The 16,873-nt window shown below is 48.5% G+C and overlaps 1 protein-coding gene across 1 annotated transcript; it reads left to right on the top strand.

The window, feature by feature from the left end:
* Positions 1-9,398: 9,398 nt before the first annotated feature.
* Positions 9,399-13,736, top strand: LOC115313376. Its single transcript, XM_040215899.3, has 4 exons — positions 9,399-9,434; positions 10,363-10,464; positions 12,673-12,794; positions 13,179-13,736. Exons 2-4 carry the CDS (start codon positions 10,367-10,369, stop codon positions 13,274-13,276), a joined length of 318 nt encoding a protein of 105 aa, XP_040071833.1. The 5' UTR covers positions 9,399-9,434; positions 10,363-10,366; the 3' UTR covers positions 13,277-13,736.
* The last annotated feature ends 3,137 nt before the right edge of the window (positions 13,737-16,873 follow it).

Below are 16,873 nucleotides of genomic sequence, written 5' to 3'. Positions count from 1 at the left end.
GCATATCGTTGAAGAAACGCATTTAGAATTTTATCGTATCCGGTTGCTTTCTTACAGTCTAGGTGAAGTAACAGATCTACAATTCCTTCCAGAGAAAAAAGCAAATTGGATTATCTGGATATTTATACCACGTGTAGTTGTTCAGCCATATAAAGTTGCGACGACTCACTCGCTGTAGATGAGAAATTTAGCCAGAGCCGTACAACCGCTAGCCTAAGGTCTTAAGGTGCACTACGCAGTAGCGATACACGACTGCACGCCGGTACGACGCTCATCCAGATCGAAACGGGCAGGGGTGGGCTCGAGCCCAGGATCCCTGGGTTCTGCAGCGCGAGCTTTCGCTCCACGTGCGTCGAGCTGGGTGTGCGCTTTAGCCCACTCGGCCACCGATCCCCCCTCCTTCCAGAGACAACTGTATATCAGGAATGGCGGGAACGTCTTCCAATTGGTTCAACACAGGCGTCGTTCCGTCATCAGAAGTAAACACAGTAGAAAAAAAAAATATTAAAGCAATTTGCTCTTTCGTAGTTATCTTCGATCGTGCGTCCATCGACATCAAGTTTTTCCACGCCCTCTTTTGTTGGTGAAAGGTGCCGCCGAAATTTGCGGGGAGACGAGATTAGAAACGCCGGCATCGTTTGGTTATAATATCTGTGTTTCGCGTCCTTAATTGACGTTTTAATATTCTGACTTAGCGACCTCATTTTTTCACGCGCATTGGGAGTGGGTTTTCTGTGAATTTGAGCCCGACTTCGTGATATTTTTTTTTTTTATTAAATAATATTGCCGCCCGCGCAGCTGGCCAAGTAGGCAGCGCGCGCGTGGCCTAGCGGTTATTGCGCCTGCCTCCCACGCAAGAAGCCAGGGTTCGATTCCTGGGAGCGACGCATCTTTTCTTTTTCCTGCGATTTAGTTTTCTGATGAATTCAAGAATCGCGTTGCTTGTTCGAGGTCCGAATGTTCTACGCGTCGAACGTTCTACGCCGATTATTCCAGGAGCTCACGCAGGTACATAAGGAGCTCCGCGTGGCGAGCCGCAGTCAGTTTTTCGCCCCAGCGTTCTGCTGTCACGCCGAGTTTGACTTTTATTTTTGGGCACAAGCTCGCCCCATTAAACGTTTAGTATCTCCAGTTATTATCACCTCATCACTTGTCAGTCGTGACATTTTGGTGGAGGTGCGGGCCATTTGCATTCTATGCCCGTGGACCGAAACCCTCCGAGAACACGCTGACCGAGTGACGTGCTCAGCCCCGGGAGGCTACCCTTTGCAGAAGACCAGACCAAGGCCCGGCTATGTCGACGCAACCAAGGCCTATTCCTGGAACTCGGACCCCTGCCGCAGAAACCAAAGAAGAAGACCGCGACGATGACGACTCCACCCACTGTCCATACGCCCGCGTCCTTCCACAGTGAGCCTTATGAAGACATCCAGGACTGGCTACACCAGTACGAGCGAGTGGCCCAGCACAACCGATGGACGGACGAACAGCGCCTGCGGAGTCTTTACTTTGCGCTTGAGGGGACGGCCAGGCACTGGTTCGAGAATCGCGAGACTTTCTTGACCTCGTGGAATGCCTGCAAGGATGCGCTGAGACGGACATTCACCAACCAATATCCACGGGAGAAGGGCGAGGACCTTCTTCGAATGAGGACACAGGGACCAAAAGAGACCATCACCAGTTTCGTCGACGATGTTTTGCGCCTGGTCATGGTCGCTCGCTCCGACCCTCAAGCCACCGACGAAAAGAAGCTGCGGATCCTAATGCGAGGTATCGAGGATGGCACCTTCGGTGGTCTTGTTCGCAACCCCCCATCCACCGTCGAAGACTTCGCCACGGAGGCCACGAAAATGGAACGTGCCCTCCTCGCAAGAGCCAGGCACTACCATCGCCACTCGAGCGTCACTGCTGCTTCTGCATCGGGCTACGACATCAGTCCTAGCATACCCGGCCTTCGCGACATCATCCGCGACATCGTCCGAGAAGAGCTTAAGAAGCTTCTGCCGACTGCTGAACGCCAGGCCTCAATCTTCATTGCCGAGGTCGTCCAATACGAGGTTCAGCGAGCGTTCCTACCAGATGCCCCTGTCACCATGGTCGCACCCGAAGAACCGAAGCTGACCTACGCCGCCATGGCACCGACGACCGCCGCAAGCTAACCGCCAAATCACGGCACCACCCCGACGTGAACCTCCAGCGCTGCAGTTTTCCCGACGCCAGGAAGATCGAGTGCACGCCCACCCAGAACAAGCAGCGCCACGAAAGACCGACGTGTGGAGAACGGCCGATCGACGCCCGTTGTGCTATCACTGCGGTGAAGCCGGCCACATTTACCGTCGATGCCCCTACAGACAACTGGGGCTGCGCGGGTTCCACCCGAGCGGCCCGCGCCCAAGGTACAACGAGCGTCCTCGCGACATCGAGGAGTACCTCCGACGCTCGCCCTCCCTAGTGTCGTCTCTCCGCCGTAAAGACCGCTCCCCATCGCCACGACGTTCAGCGTTCCAGCGCAACGCCCCCGCCTAGAGAGCCTATCTCCCCTGCTTCGCCGGGAAAACTAAGTGCGGCAACGCCTGGAGGTGACGTTGCTGAAAACGACAGAAGCAAACAGCCTCCAAGAACGCCGGAGCGCTCCCACTCTCCCTGCGACGGTGTCCAACAGCCTAAACGTGGCTATCGACGGCCTCGACGCATCGGCTCTCGTGGACACTGGGGCAGACTACTCAGTCTTGAGTGGGCTCTCTCGCCGCCTGGGAAAAGAGACAACGCCGTGGGATGGACCTCAAATACGAACCGCCGGAGGGCATCTCATCACACCAGTCGGGAGATGCACTGCTCGCGTGAAGATCCATGGTGAGACGTGCCCTGTGAAATTCGTCATTCTACAAGACTGTGCCAGGGACGTCATTTTCGGCGTGGACTTTCTGTGTGAATACGGCGCCGTCATCGACCTTGGTGAAAACGGATTGACGCTGCTGAAACCTCTTACGCCTTCAGAGAAAGCCGAAACAGAGTCAGCCGCCGTACGAGTCGCCGCAGACCACGTGAACCTGCCGCCGCGATCAAGTGTTGTCGTACCCGTCGTGACTGATAGAGCTACCTGCGGCGAAGTTGTCCTGAAAGGCAACGTTCAATTGCTCCTGGGGAGAGGAATCGGTGTCTCAAGAGGAATGACTAAACTTCAGAATGGGCGCACCGGGGTCCTCGTGACGAACTTCCGACAAGAAACGCAACACCTCACGAAAGGTGCCGCTGTGGGCCACGTCGAGGAACTTCAAAACTCCGCTGAAATCGCCGCGATGGCTGACGAATCATCGCCACCTCAGCAAGACATTTCGCCGCCAGCGCAGCTCTACATCGACCCGAAGCCTCCAGGCCCGAAACGACGACAGCTGATTGACCTCCTCGACGAATACAGCGACTGCTTCGCGACGTCGTCGAAGGTGCGCCAAAGCACCGTTGCGAAGCATCGCATCGTCACCGAGGACTACGCACTCGCTGTGCACCGATCACCGTACCGAGTCTTCATAAAAGAACGGGAGGTCATCCAACAGCAAGTAAAAGAAATGCTGAGCGAGGACATAATTTAGCCTTCAAGCAGTCCGTGGGCCTCTCCAGTCGTGCTGGTTAGGAAGAAGGACGAAACGCTTAGGTTCTGCGTGGAATATCGGCAGCTGAACACGGTAACGAAGAAAGACTTCTATCCACTCCCCCGAATCGATGACACGCTAGATCGGCTGCGCCACTCTCGATACTTTTTATCGATGGACCGGAAGAGCGGCTACTGCAGATCGAAGTCGACGAACGGGACCGATAGAAGACAGCCTTCGTCACGCCGGATGGCTTGTACGAGTTGAAGGTGATGCCTTTCGGCCTATGCACGGCGCCGGCAACTTTCCAGCGTGTCATGAACACGGTACTGGCAGGGTTGAAGTGGCAGAGCTGTCTCGTCTACCTTGACGACGTCGTAGTGTTTTCAAGTGACTTCGGCGAGCACTTGCGACGACTCTGAGCTGTTCTCCAAGCCATTCAGACAGCCGCCCGATCGAAAAGACCATCAGGTTTTCTTGATGGACCATCAGAGTTTCTTGATGGTCCATCAGACTTTTCTGACGGTCCATCAGGTTTTCTGATGGACCATCAAAGAAGTCTGATGGACCATCAGCCCACTCCTGATGGACCATCAGCCGATTCCTGGCGGACCATCTGACTTTCCTGATGGACCATTAGACTTCTTTGATGGCCCATCAGGCTTCCTGAAGGACCATCAAGAAAGTATGATGGACCATCAAGAATGTCTGATGGACCATCAGCCCATTCTTGAAGCACCATCCGACTGTCCTGATGGACCATCAGATGCGTTTAGATGGTCCGTCAGAAGTTCCTGACGGCGCCTAATGGTCTGTTGGACACTCTTGATGGGCCATCAGAGGTGGTCTAATGATCGTCAGAAGTTTTGTTTCACTTCGGTTCCATCAAAAGCGCCTTATTTCTCGGCCGTCGAGACTTTCTTTGCGCACAATGTTTATAAAAAGTGCTTCATTAATTGTTGCTCGCGGTATTCTGACGGCGCCGTCAGAGGCGTTAATAACAATTGATATATGGGTCGCGACATATTTGCCAGCATGTGATGAGTCGCGGGCTCGCGAGGTGCTGACACAACTATGTTACGCGATTTGTCTTTACTCACTGAGTCCCCGATTCAAAGGCAACTGTGCGTTCGTCTGCAATCACGCACCGTGGAAACCCGTACTCACGGTAGGGTTCAACGTTTCGCATATGCTTCACCTACGCCTTACATTACCAACGGAAGGTCGACAGACTTTTCGTATTCGAAAACTTTTCGTATTTGTAGTCGACACATTAATTTTTATAGACACGGCACCCCCCGAGCCCCGCAACCGTTGTGCGCATCGGAGGGTCGCGGCGGCAATCAAGTTTAGCTTCCAAACAGACCGCGCGGCAATTGCTTTGCTTTATTTTGCTCGAAGGTTAAATAGTCGAGGAAATGCGCCACCGCCTCGCTGAATGAGCAGCCCCAGTCGAGGAGGCTCCGCAACTTTGCACGCTACAAAATAGGCGATTTGAGGCTATGTCGCGATAAAAAAAAGCTGTCGTTGAATCTCGCGTATGATATATGATGAGAGGCCGCAGCCGCGTGGTCAATGGGTTGATGTGATTTTTTTATTAGGGAAAAACCTTATATGTCTTGTCGTTCAGACGACTTTCAAACTTCTTGAGCGGAAACACGTCGAGTCACGAAAGGTACTAAAACCGGCGACACGAAAGGTAGAACAACCCGCATTATTCAGTATTCAGCTGCACTAGAACCCTTTTGGACCAGGGCGGTCGTTAACGAAGGAGCGTCGCAGGTGTTTTAGACTGAATTAAAGTTTTCAACAACACCACCACCACCACCATCATAGATATAATAAAAATAAAAAACACACACAAAAAATAGTTTTCCTTGTTGTCCCGGGGGGAGTCGAACCAGCGACCTCTCGTCCCGTATGCCGACGCGCTACCCCTGCGCCACGGGCGAAGAACTGTCGAGGGTCGCGTAAATTATGAGTTAGTCTTTAATGGATCGGCTACTGCCGACGCATCGGCTACTTGCGGCGCCGGTTTCTTTACACGCAGTGTTGACACTTGACAGATTTCTCTCAAACATGTTCTCATTCAAGTTCATACGCAGTGTTCGACACTCGACGATCCGTTAATTTTAACGCATACTTTATATTTTGAAAAACGTTCGCCGCTTATATCCGTTTCAGCAACTGCGTCTTCAAAAGCTTCGAATCCAAATCCAAATCCAGATGTTTCGTGCGCTTTGTTGCCTCGGCTGCCTCACCCTTCCTCGTGGAGTGTTTTCGAGGTTTTAGATATTTCGGTAGGTTTCACTCGATTTTGCGAGAACGGAGAAATAAGCGACGTCCACAGGGCTTTATTTAAAAACTGCAATCCTTCGAATGTGGTCGACTTCGAGCGTAGGACGGCGTACAAGTTGTCTTGGGACGGCGACGCGAACACTCGAGGAGGCTATTACGACGCCGAGATCCTCAAACTGACGGGTGAGTGTGTATGTTTTACCATCCCAAATGGCGACGTAGCCACAAGCAATCGCCGTTTTCTTTCTTTTTTAATGCGACTGTAATTAAAAGTGAATATTCTAGACTGCTTATATGGGGCACCAAGCTAGGCAGATGAATGCATGGGCTAATACTTCAGTTGAACGTGTGGACTAAACTGCATTGCACGTGACATCATATGGCACCCTACAAGCCGCCATTGCTCCTGTGCCTTAAGCCCACGCTAATTTACTCGTACTCTACCGTTCCGAGTTTCACACTCCGAGCGCAGCAACTAAACGAAGCATAGCGTACAGTAGCGCAACACACCGAAACTGTCGGCGAGCTGTATGAGCCACTTCCGACCACAGTTTTATGACGAACCCAACATCTCGCGGATGCCAAAATTATTTTGAAGATAAATTAATTAAGGGCTCTGTAAAACGGTAAAGTAAAAGCACAAAAAAATAGAAAAGAAATGGGCGGCGACGTTAGGAAATTTTTAAGAAGGCTTTAATATTTGTGAAAGGTTTGAAGACTCGCTTTGACCAGAAATGCTGAATGTTACTTTGACCGATCTATTTATTGACCATGCATGCTGTTTAGATTCAAATGAAAGACAACATTCTTGAACCCGCTTGTCAAAACAAGAAACTCTCAAACTTGTCAGATATCTTGGGTTTCCGTCTTCCAGCGCGAGACGGAACCTGTCGATGTGCTACTCCAATACTGGCACACCACCGTCCAATAAATAGCACATTAATTAGTTTTCAGGCGAGATGCATGGACAAACTTTTTCCGCAACGTTTTCGCTTTTCAATCGAAGTATCTTTATTCGCAGGGCTGTGCATTCTAGAAAGGGCAGCGATCGGACTGTCCTCTCATCCCGACAACTTTTCTGTTCTGCACCATCATACTGTTCGATAGGTAATTCGTTTTCAGGTGAGATTCGGGAACAAACCTTTTCCGTAAGGGTCCTAGCTTTGAAATCAAATCATTTTACTCGCTGGGTTAAGCATTCTTCAACTGAAATGAGGCAGAGATCCACTGCACTCCTCGTCTCGGCGGCGTTTCTGTCAGTGCGAAGAAACGACTTGCACTTCGAGAAATACTCGGTGCAAAAAGATCACGCTTGAGTGTTAGTCCTTTGGTGGCGCTTCTGTCCATTTAATGAACAGAGCGCCATACTCTTGCACTCCGCAGCACAAACTTTGGCGCACAATCGTGGCTCATTCAATGTCAATTCATGCGAGTCATATAATACATGGCTTGCATTGATGTTGCATCAGCTGCCATTGCTTCCTGACCAATTTATTTATTCATGATCACAAATGTACAGTCGGGGACAAAAGTCCCCAGGACGTGCTAGCTGCGGCTGAAACACATTGCTCTGCCACCTGCCGGCGGGTCGCCTGGTTTCGAGATCACACAAAAGCGCATGCGCGTCCTACTCTGCCTGCAAACATGTGTGTTTCCTGCTCTTCTGCGGTACAGTACCTAACTAGGAATCGGGCACATGGTACCGCCTCGGAGATAGCGCTGGCGGCTGACGAGCGTCTGCTATACATTCCGAAACTCGAGATACCGCCTGGGGCATTGCGCCGCATATCGCCGTGTCAGCGCACCTTGCTTTATAACCAGTTCAGCTTATCGCTTAGTTGAGCTGCCGTGACTTCTTGCTTTATAGGTGCCATGTCAGTAAGCACTATCTCCGAAGTGGTACCACGCGCCCGATTCCGAGCTAAGCGCCGCGCCGCAGCAGAGCGGGAAAGCGCACACGTTGGCAGGCACAATAGGACGCACATGCGCCCTTCTGTGATCTCGAAACCAGGCGACCCGAAGGCAGATGGCAGAGCAATGCGTTTCAGTCGCAGCTTGCGTGTTCTGGAGACTTTTGTCCCCGACTGTACCTACTAGAACCCCAAGAGGAAATGGCAACTGAACTGGCCAGGCGCAAACAGGCAGCTTAAGCATCTGCAAGTTCACACAAAGCTGCTCCTCCCAAAAACGTCAGCCCTTGTGCCCCCTAACACAAAGCAGTTTTTGTGGAAATTTTTTCACCAGAATATCATTACCTGTCAATGTAATGTGGTACAGCCTATTTTTCTGGGAGTGTCCAAAAGCTAAATCTTAGCGCTAATTAAATTTTTAGATGCGGTTTATGTCAGAACAAAAGCTGAAAGTGACGATGTTGCAAGGCTCTCAAAAGCAGCGCCAGCCACATATGGCTAGCAGCGACCGAAACGGGCACACAACTCTCCGGTCCAACTGAGGCAGAAAAAGAGCTGGTCGTGCACCAAATGTGAGTGTGGAAAGCAGCTTGAGAATCCCAACACTGCGTAATGTCTTGTCGTGTCCTTAACATTTATACTTCCTTGGGATTGCTCTGTTTCACCACTCAGTCAAGGCTTTGCAGTTTACCAAGCCTTCTTTATTTCACAAAGGCCAGTAAAGCAGTCAGGAGTGACAAGGAAGACAAAGAATCAACTAAATCACACAAAAAAAGAAAAATAGCACAGGGATCCAGCTTGATGCCGGCAACAATGTGTTGTCATGATTTGTTAATGAGGAATGCCATGCTTTCTGCCTACACCCAAATGTGCGTGAGTAATGCTGCTAGAGGGCACACCGGCAGAGCTGCTAGAAACACCTTTCTCTGACTTACCCTGCACTATCAATTGCAGGACTGCCTGCGGCTCGGCTGTTGATGCGGGAGGTGCTGTAGGGCTCTACTGCCTAACACGTAAGTCATCTATGGCCTGACATGTGGGTACTCGTATGTTTACCGTACTAACAGAACCCATGCTCTAGCATTGAAAAGGTAACTTTTTTAATGAACCTGCAGTATATGAAAGAAGTTTGCTGTGCGGTGATAGAGCCCAACATGTCATGTGCAACACATCGCTTATATATTGCATAGGCGATATTCATTCATAAAGGGTGGAAACAATAATGCTGAGAGAGAAGGCATAAACGGCAAAGAGCTCTCTACTCTACTGTTGTGGCTGCGCTCTGTTGCTGAGCAGGATGACCGAGGAATGTCCTTCCTATGTCATGACTACGTAGCAAGTTCCCCAAAGTTGCTAGATTACCTCCCAAATAGGCTCCACATGCATCCACCAGGTGCACATTGAAAGATTGTTTGATTAGCTTTAAAATTAGTTTGCTTGTGCCCTTCAGCGAAGGACTGGTATTTTTGAGGTTATGTTGAAACATGCAACTCATTAAAGCGATAAAATTAGCGCTGGAATTTGGTTTCCGTACCTCTTTAATGTGAAATTGTTTTTTTCAGTTGCTCACGAGGACATCCTTGCGAAGAATGAGATCGTGGATCCTAGCATCGGCCTCCAGAATAAGGATGGAATGGTAAAATAAAAAAAAAAACTTTTCACTTTCATTCAGTGTATATTATAGATTAAAAGAGTTTAAGATAGTGCAGGGGTGGCCAGAGTGACATGGAGTTAGAGCTGCAGACAAAACTACGAAAGTTTAGAGTCGCTGGAAAAAAGAAAGGGGGGGGGCTACTTTTAACAAGAAACAATATGGAGGGAACAGTTAATTCCATAGAGGACAAGTATAATGGGCGATAACAACAAATGACACTATGCATCAGGAGGTCCTTTCCACTGCTAAGCAAAAATTAATACGCGATTCACTAGCCAGTCACTGCCCCTGACAACTGTTATGCGTATATGGTTGAAAGTCTTTCTAGAACAATAAAGGAAACAGGGTCGCTCGACGCATCTATGTGGCAAAAAGCATTCCAGGTGTATATATGTAGTGTGTTGCCAGGCCGCCAAGACTTGTAGCTTTTTCTAAATTCTAGAACCCTTTTCATCTAGGGGACACGTTTTCCAGGGAGCCGTGAGCTGCACTTGGACCCGCAAAGAGCCGCGTGCGGCTCGCGAGCCTCAGTTTGGCCACTCCTGAGATAGTGTAAGCACAGTAGATTGAATCGATTGTAACAAGAAGTTATTAAAACATTATTCTAGCCAGGCTCTTAATTGTACTTATAGCCAGGGCCTGGAAAACATTCTATTGTCATGCTCACTTGATGCAACTAAGGGATTATGTACCTGTTTCATGCAAATGCCATGAAGCTTTGTAGGCCCATCAGCTTTGCAGACGCCCATGAAGATAGGAATTCATGGGTAGTGCTGTCTTAAATTTAAAGGCGTAAATTTCATTAATGTAATCATTTTAGTGCATTTTCGATGCATCTTGGAGTATACAGTACCACTCTGCATCAACGACTGGTATATGTGAAGCTGATTCTCGCTTTCGTTTATAACAGATCCATGTCGGGCAAGGTGTGCACGTCAACCAGGAATCCGGGCAACATGCGGAAAGCAGAGTGCGACTCCATGTTTTGCAAGATCACTGCTGCTTCCATAGGGTGAGTGGAAGTGCTTTTGGAGAGGTCGGTGACCGGCACCCTCTCCAACAAGGCAAAGGCAGCGAGGCAATAGAGGGCGTTTGCCCCACTCACTCAGCGCAAGGTGCAGGCTCTCCCATTAAGCAAACATTTTTAAAATCTTGATATGAATCTCGCGGAGTCGCGTAAAATATTTCATGCTAAATTCGTATCAACGAAAGCGAAACAAAATTTATATTTTGAAACACAAGGAATGCATGAATGTGCATTTATTTATGACAGAAAATATATTGTATGCAATTTACACGATTCTAACACGCCTCCGATAGTAACACACGGTTATAATCAACCCACAAATGATGAAAAAATGAATTAATGTCGATTCCACTGCGCAGATAAATGTCGATCCTTCTGCGCAGATAAAATAATGACGCCTGAACAACATACACTTTGTGGAAAACATTATATCAAATGCACATACTCGGAAAGTGCCCACACTATGTGCTGTTGAAGCCCTACATCAAAAACTTGCAAGAAAAAATTCGGTTTCTTTGTCTTTCCAACCAAGCTCGCATGTCACCGTGGACCACACCGAAGACGCCACCAACATCACTCGGTTTCCTGTTTTTGCCAACGCTGTTACTTTGTTTTTTAGAGGTAACCTTATAGTAAAATCGGTTTTGCTTTTCCAAGGCAGAAACACCATTCCACGAAATCGCAAAAACAAAAAAAAAAGCAATTTTGTATTCAGATTGGATTGGATTTGAAACATGTGTTGATAGTGATGGGGCTGGCCACCTTGCACAGTTTTTTTTTACCATTTTGTTTAGTTTTGGTTTTTGGGTACAATTGTAACATGCATGTAATTTTGAGCTCCAGTTTTTGGGTAAAGTGCGGCTGATCCCTGGCAGCAACAGGCAATCAGCCGCCCGGAGCCTTGAAAGCTTACAGTCGCCGATCGTGGCCTCCTTGCCACTATCAGTTGTGGAGCACGCATTCGTATCAGTTGTCGCAGCGCGTAGAGCTATTCGGAACACCCAAAAATTTTCACGTCGTATACAATGCACTTCGGCCGGGGAATTTGCGAATTTGTTTTATTCCGAAATTCGTACCAGTTAGTATCACCGAGATTTTACTCTAGTAGGTTGTCTGCTAACACCTGGATGTGTGATGGGGGTACCCCGCCAAGAATGAGTCAATCATAACAGACATAACATGTGTATTTTGAACAGATAATTTTATTTTTCGTTCTAAGCAACAAACTTGAGCAAGTGCTCGAAAAGAACTCAACGGAGAGCTCGATGCGTCGTGGGCTATCCGGCAAAGCTGGCGTGGCTACGAGCTGTGCCGTTCGGGTGCATAGTGGTGGTGTAGACGTGTTACAGCCTAGCCATTTGAAACACCTGTGGGCTTTACGTGGACCAAAGCGGACTAAGCCATCTAAGCACCTGTGTGTGAGATAAGTAATGTCAAGGTCATCGCGTTCAGGGCGAGATTACTCCAACAGTTGAGTATACCTCCAAAGAGGGGCGCTGCTCCGATGTGGAGTGCAGCTACATAGCGGTTTTTGCCATGTCACGACTACGTCCAAGATCCCCAACATTGCTAGATTACCTCCCAATGAAGCTTCGGAGGCCTCCAGCAGGTGCACAATGAAAGACTGTTTAATTACCTTTAAATTTAGAGCCAGGCCATGAATGGAAGATCTTTTAAGGAATGTGAAAGATTTTTTTTATAGAACTGCATTGTTCTTTCTGGCGCTCATGATGCTATTTTTTAATTCTGTGGCGTGTCTAAGCTGTTGCCATAGCGAGGGATGATAACCAAGTATAAGCAGTTTCCAACGTACATTGTCTACTTATCTACAGTTGTAGCTCCTTCCTATTTCTTACAAAGTCACTAGCCTAGCAGTGAGATTTATAGACATGGGCTACCTGTTTTGTGCTTAAAAGAACCTAACAGAAGCCAGGGTGAGCTGTCTATTGGGACTGGAACATAAATCAGGATACTGCGGTACTTTTGTTTTTATGGTAATCTCTGACCACTGTAAATACTAAGAAACGTTGAAGGTTTGTTAGGTGCCAGCTGCCACTTAACTGCTTTTGTTTGAGACTAATTTACCCTTGGTCTTCTCAAACTATGACCCTCCAGCCTGTATTTATGACGTTCTATATTGTTTTAAGTCTGAGCACTGCAAAAAATGATTACCATAAATTTTCAATATTCCAGGCTGCTTTTGACTACACCTGAGGGAGAAAGGTACCGCCAGGCTGAAAGGGCAGCCCGGCACCAGAAGATACTGCGGTACCTGTCAGAAAAGCTGTCCTATCTCAAGAGAAATCACTACAAAGGTATGTGCATCTATACTCTAACTTCCCTAATTAAGTAATATACTATTTTGGGTCTCAAGTTTACTAGCAATTATTTTAAATGATGGTATAGGTAAATTATTTAGAGGTTAATATATCTAAATGTTTATGCAAACAAATTTAAAGTAGTGTGTTGATCAGCCGACCACTTGAAAAAGGCTTTGGGTTGCTTGGTCGCTACTGCCATCCCATCAGGCCGTGCTCGGTCACTCTCCAAAAAGTTGCATGGTCACACAATTGCAATGAAGCACGTCACTCTCACTGCCCCTTAGTCGTTTCTAGGCCCACTCTGCTGTTTACGTATGTCAATGGTCGTCCTGTGTTTGGACTCATTGCTGATCTCTGAATTGCCCTTGATATGTCCAGGCTCATCCCTTTGCTGCCTGTCCTCCCCCGATGCGTGGTCCCACCACAGACTGCCTATGCTGTTGCAGGTCTGCCACCGCTTGCACCCCATCTTGTAGCCTTTTTACCTTTTTCTTTATATTAATTTAGCTTAATTTATATGTTGCCAATACTATTGAAATTGAACAAATGTACTATCGCAGCCAATATGAGCTGAAACGCCACTGCACGTGGCACGCGATGAGAGTTGTCTCTCAGATTGTTAAGCAAACGTTGCTGTGCGCTGAGGTAGAAACAAATCACTTCTTGTGCTCGTTGCACCACTATGCCGTTCCGTGCCGATTTCCAGCTCATAGTGGCACAATGAGTGCAAGAAGCAACCTGCCTAAAACTCAGCAAACACAGAGGCTCACTGAAAATCCGACAGGTGGCTCTGATAGTACCACACGCCATGCGTCATGGCGCTTCAACTAATATTGGTCACAATAGTACTTCCTCAAATGTTTCTGGTTTTCTGTTCCACCTAGCCATTCTGCCCAGCGAAACTATATATGATTTCATAACTTCATAATAAAAATATCAAAGCAATGCAGCTTGTTTGACTTTATTCTTATTAGTAGCTGCAATTGCCGTACTCAAATGTCGGGCTGGCGATTACCAGTGTGTGTGGACAATATAATTAAATTCTAAGTGGGATATGCTCCTCGTCATGCTCCAGGCATGACATAATTAAGTTTCCACATTATGGATTCACATATTGTTGTGTTTTTTTAAGTTGTGGCCAACTCGAACAGTTTCAAATTAGCCATGAAACCACCATAATCAAACCGTAAAAAATAGGCGTCTCAAAATACAACAGGTCATTCGACCATCAGACCAGACCATCAAACCATCAGGCCAACAGACCATCAAACCATCAGGCCAGCAGACCATCAAACCATCAGGCCAACAGACCATCAAGCCAACAGACCATCAGGCCAACAGACCATCAGACGTCCCAAATGACGACTCCATCAGACCATCAGACCATCAGGATTTTCGTGATGGTCTTTTCGATAGGGCGGACTCACACTCAAGCCGTCAAAGTGCCGGTTCGACTATGACGAACTGAACTTCCTAGGCCGCGTGGTTAGTAACAAAGGCGTCCGCCCAGACCCCGAGAAGACTCGCGCCATCGCGGCATTTCCAGCGCCGACAGACAAGAAGGCCGCGCGAAGATTCCTTGGACTTTGCGCCTAGCATCAAAGTTTTGTTCGGGATTTCGCTAAAATTTCCGCACCGCTCACAAACCTCACGAAAGACGCCGAGAAGTTCGAATGGCCCGAGGAGCAGCAGCAGGCATTCGACAAGTTTAAATGACGACTCCAGACTCCTCCTGTGCTTGGACATTTTGATCAGGATGCGGAACTGAGATTCACATGGACGCAAGTAACGCGCGACTGGGCGCAGTACTGGTCCAAGTGCAAGAAGGCATCGAGCGAGTCATCGCCTACGCAAGTCGGACACTGTCCCAGGCGGAGAAATCTTACTCCACGACTGAGAAAGAATGCCTTGCGGTCGTCTGGGCAATCACGAAGTTTCGTCCGTACTTGTACGGAAGCCCGTTCCGCGTGGTGTCGGACCACCACTCGCTTTGCTGGCTTGCGAACCGCAAGGGCCCGTCAGGACGCCTCGCTCGATGAATTCTCCAACTACAAGAGTTCAACATGACTGTGGTCTACAAGTCAGGCCACAAGCACAGCGACGCCGACTGTCTGTCCAGAGCCCTCGTCGAAACCCCTTCCGGCTGCAGCGACGACAATGACGACGAATGCTTCCTAGGAGCAGTGAACACCGACGACATGTCACGGTGTCAACGGGACAATCCTGAGCTGCGTGCACTAATCGAGCACTCGGAAGGGGGCGGGAGTACCGTGCCACATGTCTTCTCACGAGTACTGCCGACCTTCGCCAATGTTTTTTTTTGTTTTCATCAATGTAGGACGCTAAGCACTCACTGCAGGGGATCTTGTAGATAACGCCTCTCTGGACGTTCGCCGGGGCTGGGTCCTTTGATTTGGAAACGGAAATCACAATAGTCCTGTGTGGCTTGAACACAGTTCAAACGCCAAGGGGCCTCAAAGCGCGACTGGGAGGTTCGGAGACTCCTTTGACATAGGGTATGCACACTGCATTCTTATCTTTTTCCTTTCGTATGGTTACACATTTTGTTTCATTTGATTGTTGACCTCGTCAACAAAACGCTTTGTGTTGCGACGTTTCTTTAAAGCTTCCTGTAAATCAGTGATCTCATTTGCGCCATGGAGCGCGTTAGATGGCACGGTATTTGATATGCGTACAAACGATCGCACTATTGATTTCTTGTGTTGCAATGGGTGATGGAACATAAAATAAAAAATATCTGTTTCACATGGTTTGCGGTACACACCTGCTTCAATCCTGTGGTTCAGATCGCCTGTCCTCATTACACATACATCTAGCAAGGGCAACGTGCCTTGCTCTTCTGCCTTGCAAGAAAACTGTATCGCGGGGTGAACACTGTTTAACTCTCGGTGAAAATCGTTAGCATGACTTTTATCTGAAATGACGAAAGTGTCATCCACATATCGGTGGTAAAATTTGACCGGGAACGCAACTTTTTTCTGCACTTTCTCCTCATTATGCTTCATAACAAGATTGGCAACACAGACAGACACCGGGCTTCCCATCGGACACCCATTCACCTGATGATACCAGCAGCCCACGCATGTACAGTCAGCACGGAATGAAACCCGAAGGCCGGAACGCGTGGCCATCGATACAGGCTGCTCCACCTGGTGGGCCTTCGAGAACTAAAGAAAATGCACCTGGGTGCAAGGGTGAAGGTCCTACTAAGATGTCTTCAACCCTCATGGAAAAAGACAAGCGCCGAAAGACCAGGACAAGGCAAGAAGACGACGACGTCGTCGTCTTCTTGCCTTGTCCTGGTCTTTCGGCGCTTGTCTTTTTCCATTATGAACCAACTGGCCCAACTCACCATTTTGTTGCTCTTCAACCCTCGCGCGGGGCGTCTGGGACTTCCGCGTTTCGCCGGTGGCGCGCTGTAAGCGCCGTCACTCGGGGTGCTTTTCTGTCGCCGCACAGTCGCCCCACTGCCGCCCGGTCAACACCGGGCGGCCGATTAACCTGGCTGTAGCACTTTGCGACAAGCCCTGCTCAGACAGGGTGATGAATTTATTTAGCTCCGGAATTCATACGCCTGGCATATCGGTGGTTACCAAAGAGAGCGTCAGCAAGCAATTCTTCGCTTTTTAAAAATCGACTGATAACCTCTCACGAAAACATGCGCATTGCTCATAAAAACCGAGGCATCCGCGTCACTCTGTTGCAGCTTTTTTTTTTTTCATAAAGAATAGGGGCGTGCGAACAAACGAACTTTATTTCGCACTTATGATGTTTCACTATTTCTCAAAAACCGCGCGATGCACGTTCTTCGCTGGAGCCCCAACGTGGTTCCGGTGACGCGTCATCAAGGACTACGGGCCATTCGTGCACGAAACATTTCAACTTTCATTCGGCCTTGCGATACACAAAGCGATAATGAATGACAGTGCTGAAGAGATATCGCTGGGAATCTGATACACAAAGCGAGTGACAGTGCTTTTTGTATCGGATGTTGAACTCTTGCCAAGAAGGAAAAAGCATGAAAGCCTCTTCGTGTGCAACACATACTCTCC

This window comes from Ixodes scapularis, unplaced genomic scaffold (genome assembly GCF_016920785.2).
Source record: "Ixodes scapularis isolate PalLabHiFi unplaced genomic scaffold, ASM1692078v2 PGA_scaffold7__128_contigs__length_106722199, whole genome shotgun sequence".
Classification (NCBI taxonomy): domain Eukaryota; kingdom Metazoa; phylum Arthropoda; class Arachnida; order Ixodida; family Ixodidae; genus Ixodes; species Ixodes scapularis.
The sequence above is the reverse complement of the archived record's forward strand: the minus strand, read 5'-3'. Positions and strand labels throughout refer to the sequence as shown.

Excerpts from the sequence above, each read along its gene's own strand:
- LOC115313376 (XM_040215899.3), top strand. The coding sequence starts at position 10,367 with ATGTCGGGCAAGGTGTGCACGTCAACCAGGAATCCGGGCAACATGCGG. Across the intron at positions 10,465-12,672 it reads ATCACTGCTGCTTCCATAGG|GCTGCTTTTGACTACACCTG; the intron begins GTGAGTGGAAGT and ends TCAATATTCCAG. Across the intron at positions 12,795-13,178 it reads CAAGAGAAATCACTACAAAG|GCTCATCCCTTTGCTGCCTG; the intron begins GTATGTGCATCT and ends TGATATGTCCAG.